Source organism: Mustela putorius, unplaced genomic scaffold (assembly GCF_011764305.1).
Source record: "Mustela putorius furo isolate JIRA1106 unplaced genomic scaffold, ASM1176430v1.1 tig00000129_pilon_pilon_pilon, whole genome shotgun sequence".
Taxonomy (NCBI): Eukaryota; Metazoa; Chordata; class Mammalia; order Carnivora; family Mustelidae; genus Mustela; species Mustela putorius.
In genome coordinates this window covers 13,848,526-13,869,649 of record NW_025421290.1, presented here as the reverse complement: position 1 = coordinate 13,869,649, position 21,124 = coordinate 13,848,526, and the positions used below count along the sequence as shown (strand labels likewise).

The window sequence follows — 21,124 nt, the reverse complement described above, 5'->3', positions numbered from 1 at the left end:
GTGCCAGAGAGCAAAACATTTTTAGTGGAATTATTAAATATATAATTAATTTAAATTAATAAAATAAAAATCTAGATAATAAATAGGCTAAAGTTCATAAAAACATACTAAATGGGTGATTACAACCTGGGTACAAGTTTAGTTAGCCAATTTATCTTGACCAAGGGACAGTCTTAAATATATGGCAGTTTTTAAAATTGACAACGAGAAAAGCAAATGGATTTTTAAATATTAAGCGACGGGTTTGTTTCTATTATAAAGCCAAAGTAAAATTGTAACAAATACTGGTTTTGGTATAATTAAAATACCTAAACTTCAAATTAATATGACTTCTATTCAATTTTTCAATATTTTTTTAAGTACTTTGATATTCTGGGAAAAAATCAACCATAGCATATGTACAAAACATGTATATAGGGATGCTTATTTTTTCTTTTTGCCACAGTCTCCTATATATGGCTCAGCATAGCAAGGTCTTTGTCTAAAATTTTGATATTTTGTTTTTTCTTGTTCATAATGGGTTTGTTGGCATTCATTTGCATTTTTTAAAAATACTGCACTAGGCATGATTTATTGTGGTTACCGAGGTTTTTAGCACACAGATTTTGGGCACACAGTGAGTGCCTCACTTGTCTTTCCTTATCTCTGCCTAGCAGGATTTCAAGATAAATTGTACTATACATGGAGAAGTGTATATAAAAAGAAATTAACTAATTATCTGTTCTCCCCCCTCTATAATGGCTATATCCAGCTGTTAAAAAACAAATTCAGCACATTTATAAAAATGTCTATAATTTATCTTATCTACAGGTATTATTTTTCACATTTGCAATCTTACTTAATACATTCATTTCCACAATAAAAGTAGATATAAAGTGATTTCCATATACTGGCTCATTTTTTTATTCAAAAATAAATTCTGTTAATGTTTCACTTTAAGGATAAATTTCTATTATACCATTAATTAAAACCTGCTTATATTAGAAATATATAACTTATCTATATGTTCTATAATTAATGTATTTATAAATATTAAATCTATTTATTTATTTATTTAAAATATTAAATATATTTAAAAGACTTGGGTTTTAATGGTAGTATACTATTCTATTTTAAGAATGAATAATTCTTCCTCTCTGGTTAAACATTTAGGCAAGTTTCCAGTTTTTTGTTGTCACTAATAGTACACTGATCAATATCATATCTATGTAAATATTTATCCAAATCCTTAGAATAGAGTGCTATATGTAGATTTATTAGGTCAAATGCTACAAGCGTTTTCAGGCTGTAAATACATACGACCCAAATTATGTTCCATTGGTGGTATAGTAGTGTCACACACCTCTTTACCAGCCTGAGTACTATGATGTTTTATACTTTGACAATTTTATAGGCAAAAATGATTGTTATCTTAATTCACATTTGGAAAATTCATAATCAAGTTGAGCTCTTCGATCAAATGTTTATCAGTCATTTTTTATTTCTTCTTTTGTAAAATTAAAATTTATGTGCTTTGCTTGGTTTGTCTATTTGAATATTTGCTTTTTGTTTTACTTACGACTCTTTATACTACGGATATCACATCTGTCCAGAATGTTTGTTGAAGACATTTTTCAGACTGTCATTTATTGTTTACTTTTATTAATGATGCTTTTTTAAGTACCAAACATTTTACTTTTACTTTTTGCAATCGAATCTACACTCTGTTCTTTTGTCATTTCTAGTATTTCTTTTATTCGGCAGGCTGAGGTCAGGTAAACATATTCATTTATATATACTTCAGTTTTTTCGGGTTTTTAAAATTTTTACATTTAGTTCTTTTTTCCCCACTAGCATTTATTTTTGGTGAAGCGTAAACGAAGTCCAATTCCCCTACTCCCAAATTGTTTATGTTTTGATACCATTTGTTGAATGATTATATTTTCTTGCCTTTAAAAAAATACAGTAAGTTCTAATATATACAAAGTTTCTATTTTGAGGTTAATAATCCTTAATTTTTCATAGTCTACTTTTGGTAAAGGAAATCCAATTTACTCCAAGTTAAAAAAGCACACATAAAATAACTACCGAAGTATAGCTTGATTTAAAGTTCCTACCTTGTCTTAATATCTTAATAATATTAGTTAAGGGGTATTTTAGCACTTTAGGCAAAAATATGAATTTTGAGCACAGCCTTAAGGTGTCTAATAAAAATGCAGCAGAAATAGATCTTTATAACTTTTGGAATTATATTGAATTACTCAGTTTTTTAAAATGTTTATAAATTAACAAGCCTGTACCTTTTTATAGTTGCAGACTTCTAAGCACACAATGAAGTTTAGTCAAGCAAATGGAATAAAAAATTTGTGGGCAAACTTGGAAGTAGTCATAAAAGCATTATATATATATAATTTAAAAAGAAATGCTGTCTTATCACCAGTTTTCTTAAGCTATGGCCACTGAAATTTTATATTAAATCTTACATTTTTTTTCACAAAGCTAAATAATTTTATGCGTTCTTCTGGCAACTTCTGTAATTTGCATTTTCGATCATTCAGTTTTTCAAGGTCTTCATTAAGATGCCTCTGAACAGTTTTTATACGCATATTGTAATACATTATTTTTTTCATTGCTGTGGTCTAAAAGTAAGGGGGAAAAAACACAAAAAATCAGCTGGAGCAAAAAACATTACAAGTAATTATTAGTGGCATTACAGGAGTGTGATATGTTCTATATAATCCACTGGAAAGTTTTGCATGCGCATTTGCTAATAATGATGCCAGTTGAAATGATAATGGCTACAGAGTGCTATGTTTAAACTTAATAAGCAAAATATAAAATTCCAAAGATTTTCTCTGTGGATATTTAAGTGTGAGGCATATTCACATTTATTTCGAAGATGACAATGTTAAGAGCCTCCAGATAGAATTCAGTTTATAAAATCATATCATTTTGCAAAAGAAGCAGTACTACTGAGCAAATGATTAAATTGTCCATCTACCCATTACCTAGAATACCTTAATACCAATGGATCACCCAATTATTAATAAATCACCCAATTATTAATAAATACATGATGATAAATAGATTAAATCTACTATTGAAAAATACACCAGCTATGCTAATACAGCTAATACTCATAAGCAATATTAGTCAAGAAGAACTAGCTAAGGAAAAATATAAACAAATCAAATGCACTATTAAATGTGACCTAGATTTCACTGTTTACCTGAAATAATGAAGGCATTTCTCTTTATTAGGAAAACTGTACCTCAATTAATGTGGAAGCCTTGTACACAATTTTGGACTAGATGCAGGCTATTGTTATGTAATTTATTTGGCACTGTGTGGATCATCAAAATCCCAAAAGAATTATTTGATGTAAAAGATGGAATAGACTCAAATACATGGCATGATGAAGAGGCCAAAAGAATTCCCTTGCCCATGCATATTATGAAGTTCTGAAATTGAAATGACTAAATTCCTCTGCAAAAAATAAGGCATTAATAACACAGAACGCTTCGTGGGGGGAAAGTGTTTTAGGATGATTAAGGTATAAAAAACTCTCGATAAAGAAGAGCTTATTTTGGAAGTGCAACTGAATTAGAAGAAAAAAGGGAATGGCAAGTAGTGTTTCTTAATTTTTGACTATTTGGAGAAAATGGAAAATACAATAAAGAATGCTTTGAGTCAGTGGCAGCTAAAAAATTTTCTGTTTAATTCTAAAATGAGAGAACCTGGATAGAGATTGGACTGCTACATAAAATATAAGATGCCAAGTTAAATTTGAACTTCAGGTAAACAGTAAATAATGTTTGAGTGTAAGTGAATAAGTATAACTAAGTTTAAGAAGTATGATATTAAAACATTATTTGTTGCTTATCTGAAATTTAAATTTAACCTGGGAATCCCTTAAGTGGGTGGACAAAAAATACTGTTTTTCTTTAGCTTTTAATCTTTTTAAAAGTTTTATTTGAGAGAGAGAGCAAGAGAGAGAGAGAGATAGAGCCCAAGTTAGTGGGGGGCAGGGGGAGACAGGGGCAGAGAGACAGGGAGAAGCAGAAACCCTGCTGAGCAGGGACCTTGAGATCATGATGTAAGCCAAAGGCAGAGGCTAAGCCAACTGAGCCACCCAGACACCCCTAATTTTTATTTTTGAATAATATATTCATGTTTTAAACATCAAAATAATTGAAGAGTGTACAATGAAAAGTCTACTTCCCACACCTGTTTCCCATCTGCCCAGTTGCCCCCACCTTCCACAGATATCTATGGATTTCAGTTTCTAGTATATCCCTGCACAGTTTCTTCTACATGCTTCTATATTTTATTAAGAATATATCTATGGGGCGCCTGGGTGGCTCAGTGGGTTAAGCCGCTGCCTTCGGCTCAGGTCATGATCTCAGGGTCCTGGGATCGAGTCCCGCATGGGGCTCTCTGCTGAGCAGAGAGCCTGCTTCCTCCTCTCTCTCTCTCTGCCTGCCTCTCTGACTACTTGTGATTTCTCTCTGTCAAATAAATAAATAAAATCTTTAAAAAAAAAAAAAAAAAAAAAAAAAAAGAATATATCTATGTCTGATTGACAGAATGGGAGAAGATATTTGCAAACAACATATCAGATAAAGGGCTAGTATCCGAAATCTATAAAGAGCTTAGCAAACTCAACACCCAAAGAACAAGTAATCCAATCAAGAAATGGGCAGAGGACATGAACAGACATTTCTGCAAAGAAGATATCCAGATGGCCAACAGACACATGAAAAAGTGCTCCACATAACTCAGCATCAGAGAAATACAAATCCAAACCACAATGAGATACCACCTCACACCAGTCAGAATGGCTAAAATTAACAAGTCAGAAAATGACAGATGCCGGCGAGGATGTGGAGAAAGGGGAAACCCTCCTACACTGTTGGTGGGAATGCAAGCTGGTGCAAGCACTCTGGAAAACAGCATGGAGGTTCCTCAAAAAGTTGAAAATAGAGCTATCCTATGACCCAGCAATTGTACTACTGGGTATTTACCCTAAAGACACAAACGTAGTGATCTGAAGGGGCACATGCACCGGAATGTTTATAGCAGCAATGTCCACAATAGCCAAACTATGGAAAGAACCTAGATGTCCATCAACAGATGAATGGATCAAGAAGACGTGGTATATATACACAATGGAATACTATGCAGCCATCAAAAGAAATGAAATCTTGCCATTTGTGACAATGTGGATGGAACTAGAGGATATTATGCTTAGCGAAATAAGTCAATCGGAGAAAGACAACTATCGTATGATCTCCCTGATATGAGGAAATGGAGATGCAACGTGGGGGGTTTGGGGGATAGGAAAAGAATAAATGAAACAAGATGGAATTGGGAGGGAGACAAACCATAAGTGACTCTTATAAACATGTATTTTTATCCCCAGGGGTACAGGTCTGTGAATCGCCAGGTTTACACACTTCACAGCACTCACCAAAGCACATACCCTCCCCAATGTCTATAACCCCACCCCCCCTTCTCCCAACCCCCCTCCCCCCAGCAACCCTCAGTTTGTTTTGTAAGATTAAGACCATAAGTGACTCTTAATCTCACAAAACAAACTGAGGGTTGCTGGGGGAAGGGGGGCCAGGAAAGGGGGGTGGGGATATAGACATTGGGGAGGGTATGTGCTGTGAAGTGTGTAAACCTGGCGATCCACAGACCTGTACCCCTGGGGATAAAAATACATTATATGTTTATAAAAAAATAAAAAATTTAATAAATTGGGGGGGAATATACCTATGTCTGGATTTAGGAACATACATTGTGAGATTTTACTATTCCTGAACTCTTTCAAAATCACTTACAGTGTTACAACAATAAATAAGAATTATCAGAGTTTTTTTTGTCCGTGCTTGAGGGTATATACTAACACTTTGGAAAAGCAGAGAAGATTATGTTGTAAATTGTAAATACGTGGCAAACTGACTTTGTAGGCTACTATACTCAATTTGCTTTTTTGTGTTTGGACTTTTGAGAATATTGAACTCATTTTTCACTCAGTTCCACTTTGGTAGAATTACTTATTTATTACAGTAAGAATTTTTTTTAATGGTCTAACTGTAATGTTAAATCCAGTCACATGTTTATACTAACAAAATTCGTTCCATTTGCTTCTTTGATTACCAAAAAGAATGAAAAGTCATAGGCTCAACTAAGTTTCATAGTAATTATTTTTATAGTATTTAACAATTAAAATGGGTTTTATGCCCATTAACTCACTGCATCTCTACAATAACAGGACAGGGACTATTTTTATTATCACTATATTAATAGTGCAGAAAACTGAAGTTTGGGAAGGGAAAGGCCTTGCCAAGTAACTGGTTGCAATGGATACATCTGGAGCTTGAATCCAAGTCTTCTGTTTTGAACTCCCATATCCTTCCCTCTTTCCCATGCTGACTCCATGGTGATCCTCCTGACTTTACTTGTCACTTATAGTATACATAAATGACTCACAGTCATGGGTGAAAATTTGAAGAATCAACAGTACTCTCTGCTCAAGGGCTTATCACACTGGAGAATTCCTACAACCTGGCACAACCTGTCTTCTTATGAATGGTAATGAAGAAAAAGTATCTTGGGAATCCATATGCAATCCTTAAATAAAAATACTTTGAATTTGAAAAGTCATCTTGATCTAAATAAAAACCTGAGCTATATTATATATCTTATTTTTGCCTTAAAAGGGTAAAGAAAGAGAAGATATAAGGAATGATGTAACAATTCCTTATTTTATTCTTTTAATGATAGTACTTTGACATATACAAGACTAAACCAAATGTTATGACAATCTTAGGCAGAATGTCAAAAGAACCTCTCTTACTTCTCTTCTTCCATCTCTTCCCCAGGTTCCTCTTCTCTCCCCAGTCTCTAACACCCAACCAACACACTTCCCCATTTACACCATTCCCTGGGTGATTTCTCCAATCCCTGGCTCTATGCACCATCTATCTGCCTTCAACTCTCATATTTGTATCTCCAACCCTGGCAACTCTCTTAAATAGCAGACTCATATACCCAACTACTTACTGAACATATCCTCTTAGATGTTCAAAAGACTGCTCAAAATTTACATGCCTAAGAGGCACTTGGGTGGGTGGCTCAGTCAGTTAAGTGTCAGACTTGATTTTGGCTCAGGTCATGATCTCAGGATTATAAGATCAAGTCTGAATCAGGCTCTGCTCTCAGAGGAGAGCCTGTTTCTCTCCCTCTCCCTCTGCCCTTTCCCCCACTTGCATGTGGGCGTGCTCTCTCTCTCTCAAGTAAATAAATCTTTAAAAAAATTTTTACATGCTTAAAATTAAGCCATGATTTTTCCTTTTTTTTTTTTAAGATTTTATTTATTTATTTGACAGACAGAGATTACAAGTAGGCAAAGAGGCAGGCAGAGAGAGGGAGGGAAGCAGGCTCCCTGCCGAGCAGAGGACCCTGGGATCATGACCTGAGCTGAAGGCAGAGGCTTTAACCCACTGAGCCACCCAGGCGCCCCATGATTTTTCCTTTTAACCTACTCCTTCCCTATTCTTCCTCATCTCATTAAGAGCAACTTCTTCCCTCCTTCAGTTGCTGAGGCCAGTAACTTGGAATTCCTCTATTTCTTTCCTCTGCACCTCACATCCAAACTATCAGCAAATCCAGATGGGTTCCGCCCTTCTAACTACTACAGAATGTGACTACTTTTCGCCATCTCCTCCACTAACTCTTTGTATCAAACCATCAACACCTTTCATCCCAGTGACTGGGCTCTAACTGGTTTCTCTGCACTCGCCTTTTCCCTCAAATCCTCTATTCTTAATCCATTAGCCAAAAGGATCCCTTTAAAACCTAAGTCATTTTGTCTCTCCTCTTTGAAATTTTCCAGTGACTCCACCACACTCAAAGTAAAAGCCAAAATCTTTACAACATCCTACAGTCTCATATGATCTCCCCCTCCGCCATTCCTGTCTTCATCTCTTTTCTTCCTCTCACTTACTCAGCTCCACCTACACTAACCTCCTGTTCCTTAAATATGAGAGGCATGCTCCTGCCTCAAGTGCTTTGCATTTGCTGATCCCTAAAAAGCTTGCTCACTTACTTCCTTCAGGTCTCTAGGGCCTAAGTGCTGCTTGAGGAAATCCTCTCCCAACAATTCTATATACAATAGCCAACACACCTCCTGCTGCCCCCACCAATAATTCTATTTTCTTCACCCTTGTTTTATTTTTCTCCATAACATTTATCACTACTGAGGTACTAGTTGTTTTCCTACTTAGGTGCTTATTATTTGTCTTCTCTCATAAGAATGTAAACTCTAAGCAGCAGGGATTTTGTTGGCTTCAGTCACTCTATATCTTTAGGGCCTGAGCTGTGCCTGGAATGTAACAGGTATTAAATATTTGTTGGATAAGTTAATAAGCCACGTAATTTCATGAAGCATCTACCAGCTCACCTTTGAAGAAACTGCCTAATGTAAAACTCTGCAGATATATGGATGTTTCAAAAAATGTGTTATTGTGAAGTTTTACTGTTATTTTTGACTTAACACTGTTAGAGAAGACATTCTTCCCTGAATCTCCAATGACTCTGCTCATCTGCTAGTAGACAAGAACTCTAGCCCTTTGCTTGATGCTGCAAGACAGCTCATTTTTAGGTTGGGGAGGGAGAAAGGATAATCTAAGTTATGGAAAAAAGGCGAGAATGGAACCTGAGAATACATCCTCAGGCTAGTAAGAGAAGAGGAACAAGATAAAGAGATAAAGGCATGGTTTATATTGAGATGATAGATGAGCCACAAGGAAAAGATGGGAGGGCTCATGCTTGGCACTTTCTAGATGCTCAAAACCTATTTACTGGATGGTTAACTGGATGAACAAATGTGGCACACTGGACTGTAAGGAGAGGAAGAAATACAGTGTGGAAAGACTATTAATAAATATGGCGAGTTCCTAAGCACTCCAATCTGAAACAATTCTTTGATGGCATGTGAAAGTAGCCCCTTTACTGGGAGGTTCATTGTCAGTTAACAGCCCAGGAATGGCTCTCTCCAAGATGTGAGAGCTCTTCAAGATTTGGGGGGTGTGGGGATTGATCCACCTGTACTTCTAAGGAACCCTAAACCATCTTCCATTAGATTAAAATCTACCTAATCCTGGCATACTACCATCAACCATGGACATTTTCTAATTTTGATATATAGTTTTCCAAATGAGAGGTTTACTTATTTCATTTCTACATTAGCTAATCCTTATTAATTTTTATATCTATAGCACTAGTTCAGTTATTCTTAGGACTCATGAAAATCTTTCAGATTTCTTTTGTTTTGTATAAATTGTGCTTTTCTATTAATTCACCTTCCAGTACGGTCATCAAATTTGAGATTCTAGTACTAATATTATTATTTATATACATTTATGTGAAATATCCAGCTCACTGGGGCAAAAGCAGATTTAGTGACAAGAACTGACAAGATAATACCACCTACCATATGTGGACACAGCCAGAAAGAAGCAGTTAATTAAACTTAAGTCACAGATATCTGATTAGGGATGCACTTACATCTGCCAGTTCCTTGATCTGTCTTGCTGACACATCAAACGTGTCAAGTCTTTGAAGGTTAGGCAAGTGATACAATACATGTGTAGAATAATTGCACAGCAGACAAACTGGATTGGCTTTATACTGAGGATCATTCAGACACAAATCCTTTAAGTGACACAGCCTGGTCAAGTTAGTGAGGTCCTAAAACAACAGCAATGATAATGTTCAATTAATTAATGGCAACAGTCCCATTTCTAAAGGAGGCATTTGAACACTTAAGATCACCCATAACTTAAGGTCATGCATTTTACTATGTGCTTAAACATGTTAAAGTGGTTTAGGGGTGCCTTAGTGGCTCAGTTAAGTCGTTAAGTATCTGCCTTCGGCTCGGGTCATGATCCCAGGGTCCTGGGATTGAGGCCCACATTGGGCTCCCTGCTCGGCGGGAAGCCTGCTTCTTCCTCTCCCACTCCCCCTGTTTGTGTTCCCTCTCTCACTGTGTCTCTCTCTGTCAAATCACTCCCTCACTCAATCAATCAATCTTTTAAAAAAATAAAAAAAATAAAGTGATTTAGATGGATAAATTTTTTTTCTCTAGTGAAAAATGTCAAGTACATGAAGAATAGATAGCAATAATTGAAAGCAGATTCTTCTGTATTCAAAGAATATAGAAATATAGTAAATATTCTTTGAATATTTACTAAACATATATTCCATAACTGGGACCTTGGAGCCAGTCACCTGAGCTCATTTATTAAGACAACGTTGCCTCCTCTGCACAGCCCCTTTGCTAGCAAACCTCCCCAGTGTATCTGTAGGTCTCCTGCTTCCTTTGTTACCATTTCCCACACTTAGCACTCTAGGAACATTGCTTACCATTCTTCTGGGCCACCAAATCTTCTCTTCTCATCAAAGGCTAGGGAACCCCTGTTCTGTTATAATCACCATTGATTTCCTGATTTTTAGGGGTTTTTGTTTCTTTGCTGTTTTTCTATAAATGTCCTTCCTACCATTTAAAGGCAACTGAAACCTAGGTTTCTCCTGAGTACCTCATTTTCCTCAGACCCTGTGCAGGTCGGGGGTAGGGGTAGATTAATAATGCACATCCAGACAAGTGCTTCTCCTGAACATCTTTTATCCTGAGGCTTAAGCCACTGTTTACACCTTCCTTTATTTGGCATCTGGCCCTTGCTTAACTCTTCGGTCTTGTCTCTTCTGTCTCAAACCTGACATTTCATGTTTTGGCTCAACCATACAAGTGGAAGTTGTAGAATGTGCTAGACCCTGACTTATCATTATACCTTCTCTCATGCTGCTGCCTTTGAGTGAACTGAATTTCATCCCAGTTTTACCTCTTAATCTGTCAAGACTCAGTCTAGTACCATCTTTTCTGGGAGTCTTGTTTCATCGCCCAAGCGTGAGGCAGATGCTGCTACTATGAACTCTCTTAGCCACTGGGTTTACCTTTGTTACAGAATTTATCTCACCTCTATTACCAACTGCTTACATATACACAGGTCTAGAAGCTAAGGGTCTATGTAGGCTTTATGCCTCAGTCTCTAAGCTAGGAATGGTGGTTATATTTTTTAAGTGTTGAAAAAACTAAAGAAGAACTGACGACAGAGGCCTGGCGGAGGAGGGTACTGTGGTGGGGTTGGCCTTAAACAGATGTAATGCTAGTTAGTAGAGTCAGAATCAGAGTTAAGGGAAATCCAAAGCGAAACCCAGGAAGTGATGGTTCTGAAGATAAAGTACAAATGGAATAAGGAAGTAAGCAGTGAAGTCAAGCTCGTAGAGTCAAAAGTAAGACAGGGTCAGGTGGCTGATGTGTGTCCGAACTCTCTCTGGCCAAGTGAGAGCTTGGCTTGCTGGCTGGCACTGAGGCTAGTACTGGGCTCATGACAGAAGTCGGACTAAGCAGAGCTGCTCTGAAATGGAGATTTCTGGATAGAGCTGTGCAGAGAATTATTTGGTCAAATTCTGCAGGGGCAAAGGAAGGTAGGCTATCAGACTGTTCCAAGGAGTAAACACTCTCTTTGATTTCTGGGTGGCTATGTTGCCTTTGACTACCCATCTGAGCCATGATGAACTATCACTTGAATTACATTAATTACATTAACCTATTCTGTTTCAATCTACTCATCAAAAAAATATGGGTAAAAATTGGATTGTGAAAATTTATTATATGGCATAAAATTAAAAAGGTTCTCTGTAACAATGTTTTAGAAAAACACTGAAACATGATTCACAGCAACTTTTACTATTCTGACAGTAAGAATGTCCCTGAAACACTATTATCTTGAATCTTTATCTCTAATCTTTCCATGAACTCTGAACTCTGAGTAGGAACTCTGAAGTCTTACCCTACCCCCACCTATCTAAAAATCAGATGACACTGCAGACTATGAAAGCACAAAATCTCACTGAAAATTAGTGTTATGGTACCTATTATGGATGGAAAGTAGCACAGGAGTTATTCCATCACCGCCAGTATAGTATCTTTAAGGTGGGTGGAAAGATTAGAGATAAAAATTGAAGATAATAGTGTTTCAGGGACATTCTTACTGTCAGAATAGTAAAAGTTGCTGTGAATCATGTTTCAGTGTTTTTCTAAAACATTGTTACAGAGAACCTTTTTAATTTTATGCCATATAATAAATTTTCACAGTCCAATTTTTACCCATATTTTTTTGATGAGTAGATTGAAACAGAATAGGTTAATGTAATTCAAGTGATAGTAATCACAAAATAGCAGATCTACTGAGTACTTACTGGGTGCTAGCCATTATTCTAAGAGCCTTACATTATTATTTTATTTAAACTTCACGTTACCACAGTACAAGACTGCCTCTGGCTTATGGCAGGCCTACAAGAGACAGATCTTCCTATGCAGCTATGCTCTTTTGCACCACAAGGCTGAAGCACCACATGCTAGCCAGGATAGGACAAAACCTTATCTTCATAGCATTGCGGACTTATCTTCTTCACCTTCAACTCATAAATTCTCTCCCTCACTCTGTTCCAGCCACAGATTTCTAGTTTCTTGAATTTGCCATGCTCTTTCCCCCCCACACTAGGTCCTTCACACGTAGCCTGGAATGCTCTTTCCCTAGGCACCTCCTACTCATGTCTCATAAGTTAGCTTAAAAATTGCCTCCCACAGCATTCCAAATTTATCTTTCATAGTTCCTTCTGCTCTCTTCTGCTGATGTTCTCAAATATACCCCTTGATTTCTTACCACCATATCTCCATGCATATTGTTCTCCCCATCTTAGAATGCCTACTTCCCACTGCATGTATATATATATTTAGTAATCTCTATACCCAATGTGGGGCTTGAACTCATGACCCCAAGATCAAGAGTCCCTCTGAATGCATTATAGAAGATCCTCCTCCAATGCCTACTGAACTTCTGTCAGCCCCTCAGTATTCACAACAAATACTTCCTCTTGAATTTGACCAATAAAATTTTGTTTAAACTTAGTATGTTTTTAAAAGTTTTGGTTAAAGTGCTTATAACATTCTGTCTCATTCTATAACTTTTTGGTATCTAATAGTCTTCTCTGAGTGAGCAAATGTGTATTTTCATAATGATCAATTCAAAATCATTTTTATAGTGAATTTATTCATCTTTGTTACTGCCTAGAGGAAGTGTTTGAGTATGCACTTTCAACTGGACACTGTCAAAATTGTAAAATGCTGTATGTTTTCACCTACACTACATGCCATAAACATTAAGTCTTTTTGTTTTCCTCTCTTTCGTTCAAATGTTTATTGATACTTTACATGTAAAGTATTCTTTTAAGCATTGTGGATACAGCAGTGAACAAAATAGGCAAGGTTCCTGCACTCATGGAGCTTGTACTCTAGTAAGGGATGTGGATCAGTGCCAAGAAGAAAAAGCAATAAGAGTGTGATGGCAATGCTTCAGGTTAGGGAGGACAGTAGGGGTTATCGCTATTTTACAAAAATTGGCCAGAAAAGGTATCACTAAGAACATCTGAACAAAATCCTGCAAGAAATGAGGAGATAAGCCATGAAGATATTTACTGGAAGAATATCCCAGAGCAAGTGCAAAGGCCCCAAGGTGAGAGCACTAGCTATGTTGAAGGACAGTGAGGAGACCAGAGTGGCTGGAAGGGAGTAAACAAAAGAGAAAGTGGTAGAAGCTGTGGTCAGAGACGCAGTGCGAGGGGAGACTAGATTATATAGAATCTTGTGGGCCACTATAGGAATTCTTTGAAAGAGATGAGAAGCCACCGGCATTTTGAACAGAAGATTGATTTTATTTGACATATTTTTTAAGGAGCGGGTTTCTACACAGCAGGTTGCCGTGTAGAAAACACTCATAGTAGTGAAAGGGTAACACAGGGAGACCTGTTCAAAGGCTTCCCCCAATCCCCCGAATGCAGGTTAGAGATAATGGTGTCTTGAACCAGGTTAATAAAGATCTAGGTGGTAAAAAATGGTCAGACTGGACATATCTGAAGGTATAGCCAATAGAATTTGTTGATGGATTAGATATGGGTTATGAAGGAAAAAGAGGAGTAAAAAAAATGACTAAGGATTTTGGCTTAAGTTATTAGAAAAATGGAGATGCCATTTAGAGAGGTGCAGAAGGCTGAAGGAGAAGAAGGTTCAGTGCAGAGGAAATCAGTTTGAGTTAGGATAGCAGAATGTCTATAGTTCTGGGGAGTTATTAGGGAAAGTAGAAATAGAAATAGTTGTTAGGGGAAGTAGGAAGTTGGGTTAACAAATGAAGAAGAGATATTTAAAGTCATAAGATGATGAGATTATTTAGATAAGGAATACAGATAGTAATGAGAAGAGATCCTGGGACTAACCTGGAACAACCCATTTTTTAGATGTTAGAAGTTGAAAAACCAGAGGTATAGCCAGAAAGATCAGATGAAAACTAAGCTAAGTATAAATAGTTTCTTGTTTGGTTTTACTAGTGTCAGAGATCATTAGGGCCAACTTAATCAGCTGCCTCTAAAATTTCCTAGAGTATTGAATAGTCCAGAATAATTAAATTTCCCCTTAAGAAGGAACAATTTAGTGCATTTTCTGCAATAATATGGTTCACGACCTAGGTTGTTAAATATAGACTGTTCCACTTAAACATACCTTGAAAGAACATATTTGGTTACCAGAAAGGTTTAATCTTTCCAGTTGTTCATTGGGATCAAGACATCGACCTTTAATTTAAAAAACAAGATGAAAGAAAAATTAAATTTTCTTTTTTTACCTCCTGTTCATATCCTATCATATTTCGTAGTTGTATATGGTGTATATGATCACCATTTCTTGCATATAAGTAAGGCTAACAGTAACACTGTATAGTTAGTAACAACTGATTAGTATTTTCACATCCTATAATCATAGATTTAGAAATGCTCTGCAAAATATCATACAAAAGAATCTAAAAAAAGAAATCTAAGAATGTACTTTTCATACTGATAAAAAATTATTGTAGCATTATCTCATATTCCAAATGAAATAATACATACCAATGCTGCTTATTAGATTTCCAGCAAGGTTGAGGTCATTTAAATTCTTCAAAGTTTGCAAGCCCTAAAAATTTAGACAATATATCATTTAGAAGAAGTCAGTAAAATATATATTTATAAATGATCTGATCAATCTGGTTAGTTCTCCAAGTGCTCTGAGCACTGGGTACTGTGTACTTTCACAAGCACAGAAGTAAGTAGGTGCTTTAATGCAGTCATCTTTGTTTCTCTGGAACACAGAGAGAATTATTGGAATAGGGAACAGGGAGGGGAGGGGAGAAGGAAGAAGATGAGTAGGAAGAAAAACACATCACACAGAGTGTGTTTATAATCTTTGGCAAATTATATATACAACTTCGCTAAATCTCCATTTTTTTTTTAACTTTCAAGGAAGAAATAATATCCTACCTCCCAGGCTTGGTGGGAGGAGTAAAGAAAACATGGCATATGAAGTTTTCCACACATTAAAAATGCTATATACATGTTAGTTTTTCTTAACAATAATTAAGCTAGTCATAAATATGTCCTTAATATGATCTTGGACATTGTGATTAAAACTCCACAGGGGTAACTGACTTTACATACAAATTACTGAAATAATCTTACCTCAATATTTTTAATTGTATTGTGATTCAGCCAGAGAACCTCCAATCTGAATAATTTCTCTAAATTTTCTATTTTGGAAATTTTATTATAATATAAATACAGTTTTTCTAAATTTCTACATTCTTGAAGACCTCCAATTTTCTGTTAAAAAAAAAGAGACTGAAGAGTGTTAACTTATGTTTTCACATTATCCTTTTAATAAACTAGATTATAAGTACATTTTCTTTTTAAAATCACATTTTATTGCAAAAATCTGTATCCAACAAAATAAACATTTTAAAGATTTTTTTTATTTTTTTTAAAGATTTTATTTATTTATTTGACAGAGAGAAATCACAAGTAGATGGAGAGGCAGGCAGAGAGAGAGAGAGAGAGAGAGAGGGAAGCAGGCTCCCTGCCGAGCAGAGAGCCCGATGCGGGACTCGATCCCAGGACCCTGAGATCATGACCTGAGCCGAAGGCAGCGGCTTAACCCACTCAGCCACCCAGGCGCCCAACATTTTAAAGATTTTTAAAATTTATTTATTTTAGAGAGCGAGAGACAGCACATGCACATGAGTGAGGTGGTGAAGGAAAGGAAGAAAATCTCAAGCAGACTCCACTCTGAGCTCGAAGTCTCAGGCTGGGCTCCATCTCACAACCCTGAGATCATGACTTGAGCCAAAATCAAGAGTTGGACCCTTATCCAACTGAACCACACAAGAGCCTCAAAATGAACTAAACATTTTAAAAGAGAAACCGTGCAATCCTTCTATCTAAATACAACTATTTCCAATGTTCATATTCTTTTAAAATTTTAACTCTATATCTATTTTTATACTATAATCATTATACCTATATAATTTTGTAGATTTTTTAAACTTAAGACCATCTAAAACATTTCTGTAATCATTCAAATAATACTTAATAATTACAAACTATTATATAAACTACAATAACATTCTTAAAAATACCCATGTGTGAAATATTTGTTTAATTTTTAAAATATTATAAATAGTACTGCAACAGGTAACTTTATGTTGTTTTCTGCTGTTGATTTACTCCTCTAGGATTAAATCTTGAATTAGGGATTTCTGAGTTGAAAGGTATACACCTTTCCTTGACTCATGATACATTTTGCAATCTTGCTTTTCACTACAGATGTTACAATTTTCTTTTTCTTTTTTCAGATTTTATTTTTAGGTAATCTTTGTACCGAAGGTGGGCTTGAATTCACAACCTCAAGATCAGGAGTTGCATACTCCCCTGAGCCAGCCAGGCACCCCTAGATGTTATAATCTTCACATAACCAATAGCAAGTGACTAAGTAAGCCAATTTACTACTAAGCAATACTGGGCATTATTTAGATCTGATATGATTACTATAAAGTAAAATATGTCTACATTTTGAGTCTTTGTTTCTATTTTCTCCTTTGTAGAAATCTATTTCTGTATTTTACCCATTTGTTTTGTTTGTTTTGATTTACTGGGTAAAGGGTTTTATTTTACTTCATCATGTATGGCCCTCTCCATCTGTTTTGATCCATGACTCATACATATATTTCAAGGAACTATCTTTCCAAGGCCAAAGAATTCAGCATAAAATACTTCATATATGGTTATGTTTAGACTTACCTCTATGCAGCATTCAGCAATCCAGAGTTCTTTAAGTTGTAAACAAGTTTCTAGCCCTGAAATTTCTTTTATATCTTGAGCAACAACTGTGAGACTTGTTAAATTAGGAAATAATGATAATCCAACTATACGGGGATACCCTGAGAAAAACATCTCCAGTTTTGAAGTATCTGATCCTTCTTGTCCAACCATCTCATAAGACAAACCATTGCATAAACACTGTTCCAAAAAAAGAAATTGGGTTATTGCCTATTTAAAATAATTTAAAAATTATTTTGCTATTAGAAATTATAAACTGTCAATCACACTGATGTCATTTTAACTCACAAGAAGTTAAGTTATACCATATATATGGTTTTTCTCTACTTTCAAAGGCAATGGGGTAAAAGAAATCTAGGTCAGCTCCAGAAAGGAGTGTAAAAATGTTCCATTTAATATTCTTGCAAATGTAATTGTAAAGAAATTTGGCTTTGACTCACCAGTTCTTTAATTATTTCTTCCTGGTTTAAGTTTTCACATTCAATCATCTTCCATTAAAAATAAAGGTCATAATAATATATCTGTTAAGGAAAATGAAAAGTTGAAACAAGACAAATTCTAGAGTCATGTTATTCCAAGTTGAAGGGGCTTTAAAGCTACTTAGGTGGAATTACCCATATGTGGCCTGAAATTTTCACACAGTATAATACCAGCTATCTGTCTGGTCCCCAAGACAGTCCATTCCATCTCTAAAGTTTTCTGTTAGAAAATCAATTTATTTTGAATTTAATTCTGTGTCTCCGTAACTCCACTCCATTGTTATTTTAACCCCTGAGTTCAAACAAGACCAGTGTTGTTTTTTTCCATGTCACAAGCCTTTCATACTTGAAGAACATGGTCATCTCTCGTCTACAACCTTACCTCACTCCCCAGTTCATCTCTTTAGTTCTCTCACAAGAGATAACTATTTCTGTCCTTTGAACAGGATCTAGTGTATCCTTCCTATTATACTGCTGTGTCTAAAACTGAACATAGCTAAGTGTAATAGCAAAGAAAAGAAACCTCAGGGTTTTGTGACATACCTGGCATGGGAAGAAATATTTAATAAAATGAATTAGCCAATATTTTCATTTTAGATTATATGAACTGCTTAATACCTAAGAAGCTATAATAAAAACTCATTTTTTGATAATTTCTAATATTCATTATATTATTCCAGATATATATTTTTAAAATATAGGAACCTAGGGGCGCCTGGGTGGCTCAGTTAAGTGTCTGCCTTCAGCTCAGGTCATGACCCCAGGGTCCTGGAATTGAGCCCCTCATTCGACTCCCTGCTCTGTGGGAAGCCTACTTCTCCTTCCACCACTCCCCCTGCTGTGTTCCCTCTGTGGCTATCCTCTCTTTCTATCAAATAAATAAAATATTTTTAAAAAATAAAATAAAATATAGGGATCTAGGCTTTAATATGACGACATGACAAAGCGAAATGTAGGTATGATGTATATTGTGAACACACTTTTTACAATTCCTCTGTAGTTATGTATGGGTGTACATCTGTGTGTATATGTATATATATGTATATGCATGTGTATATGATTACGTAAGGAGAAAATATGTAAAGATACATACTAAATTGTTAACATGAGTTGCCTTGGATGCAGGTGAAAACTAGTGTGGTTATAATAGACACAAGAGGTTGGATAGGGATAGAACTAGGTAAAAATGGAAAAGAAAAAAAACTTCTTAAAAGTGTGTTTAGTACTGTATAGTATGAATATATAAACCATTTATATTAATTCTACTATTAGGAGATGTTTGGAATGTCTCCAGTTTGGAGATCAATAGTGCTTCCCTGAACAGTTTTATCATGCAAGACATTAGGTCCACTTAAGTCTGAGTTTACACCTAGAAGTGGAATGAGAAAGAAACTATTGTTGTATACAACATGGATGTTCCCACAAACACAAGCTGAGCAAAGGAAGATACGCACACAGTGAGGTTTATACCATGTGGCTCTGTTCACATAAAATTTGAAAACAAACCAATTTATGGTAGGCCCTGAAGCCTCCATTCCAACCTCTACACTACTGTGACGGCCAGCATCCTGAAAGGTAAATACCTGTTTAAGCTTCTTCCCTTGGAAAGCATTCATGGTATCCATGCTCTGACTCCTGCCTACCTGTCAAGCTCATCAACCACAAACTCCCAACACCCTCAGAATCTGGGGAACTATAGTTCAGAGAACTATTGTTCTCTGAATGGGCTGGGGTATTTCTGTCATATGGGCTGGGGTATTTTGCCATATGCTGTCTTCCTTCCCTAAAATGTCTTTTTCCCTTGACTCTATGGCATACTCCGTACATCCTTAAAGATTTAAAGCAAGGGTCTTCTTGGTGAAGATTTTAATTCTCTCTGGTAATATTATAATCATTCTCTTCCTTGTGATTCTAGTTAGGGCCTGCATATGTTCTATATATAGCACCTGTCCCACTGTATTGTGATACTCGCAGGTCTTTCTTTCCTATGAGGTTACATGTTCACTGAAGGCAGGGACAATGAACCTATCACGGTGCCTGGCACTTGCTTGGTGTTCCATAAAATTTGTTCAACAGTTTAAATTGTCATGCTACAGAGTTCTATATGGTATAACTTGGAATATATATATATATATATATATATATAATATGTAAATACTTGGTGTACATGACCAGAGTGTAATAATAATTAGGGTGTAAAGCATCATGTTTCTGTCTGCCAGGAGAGCCTGGTAGGGTAGTATTCTGAGAAAATCAAATTTCTTTTCTACAAACTAGAAGTTCTGTATGATCAAACTGTCTCCTCCCTTGGGTATAAAAAGATCAGAATCCAGCTGTTAGCACCGATGGACCCAACAACAAACACACTTCTGGCCCTAGGTGAGCAATAACCAGTTTGGCCAAGGAGCACTGGCCCTAGGTGAGCAATAACCAGTTTGGCCAAGGAGCACTTGTTTTTCTCAGTTCTGGACCTTAACGTGGGCAGTAAAGTCTGCACAGGTGACTGTGGGCCACCTTTCCTTTCCTCCTCCTCTTAACTTTTGCTGTGGTCACCCTGTCAGCCTCCAATAAATACACGTCCGTATCTCATTATTGTTATCTCCATTGTGCCATTACCGGGGTCCTTTGACCTCAACATTGCTAGTCTCCCATCTAACTCTCGGGGGCGGGCAGAGAGGGAGGACAGGAGAACAAAGACTCCTGGGGCCTGCAGACAGGTGACATAGACCCGAAGGCCACAAGGTGACACACTCACCTTATCCCAGAAAGATGGTGGCTTCCAGGGCAGTCCGAGACAGACCAGAGTCCACTCCGACCCCTCAATCCCTGTCTTGGAACAGCGGGCACGACACCCTCCTCTCTAATCCGGGGCCTGCTGTGTGTACACTACCAGCTCCGGTTGCCTAGGAAACCTGCCCTACGCCTCCCCCGACCTTGGAGTGGGGAGGGGGACAACAGAGGCGGGGAAAGCAGCAGCCGAGTCAGTTTCTAGGTCACGTGGCGGCAACCTCCAACCAATCAGCAAAGGTAGGGGTCCACCCGGAAGACCCCGCTGGTGCTGCTGGGAAATGGTGGGGACTTTTTCGCTCGCGGGTCTGTTTGTGCCAGCGCGCATCTTTTCACCTGCCTTCGCTGGATCAGGGGACCGGACGGGAAACACCGAGTTCTGGGCATAGTGACAGGGACCTCGTCGTGTGACCTCCTCCAGCCAAAGGCTTGGAAGCCCGGAGCCTCGCTGGACTTGAACCTCAGTCATGGCGCTGTGATGTCATAAGGCGACTGGAGAGCCAGGACAGCCCCCGATCCCCTGGCGTGGCCTCCGATCCCCCTAGGAATGTAGC

General features: G+C 36.9%; 1 protein-coding gene across 1 annotated transcript in view; it reads right to left on the bottom strand.

Annotated features, from left to right (window-relative positions):
* The window catches only part of LRRC9 (leucine rich repeat containing 9), a 143,302-nt gene extending 122,549 nt beyond the window's left edge, over nt 1-20,753 (bottom strand). Inside the window, exons 1-8 of the mRNA XM_045074580.1 lie at nt 20,539-20,753; nt 17,745-17,825; nt 17,266-17,484; nt 15,652-15,792; nt 15,046-15,109; nt 14,663-14,733; nt 9,553-9,735; nt 2,463-2,618 (exon numbers count right to left, since the gene is read on the bottom strand). Coding sequence (XP_044930515.1) covers nt 2,463-2,618; nt 9,553-9,735; nt 14,663-14,733; nt 15,046-15,109; nt 15,652-15,792; nt 17,266-17,484; nt 17,745-17,792 — 882 coding nt within the window. The 5' untranslated portion in view covers nt 17,793-17,825; nt 20,539-20,753. The remainder of the gene's footprint in view (nt 1-2,462; nt 2,619-9,552; nt 9,736-14,662; nt 14,734-15,045; nt 15,110-15,651; nt 15,793-17,265; nt 17,485-17,744; nt 17,826-20,538) is intronic.
* Between the last annotated feature and the right edge of the window lie 371 nt (nt 20,754-21,124).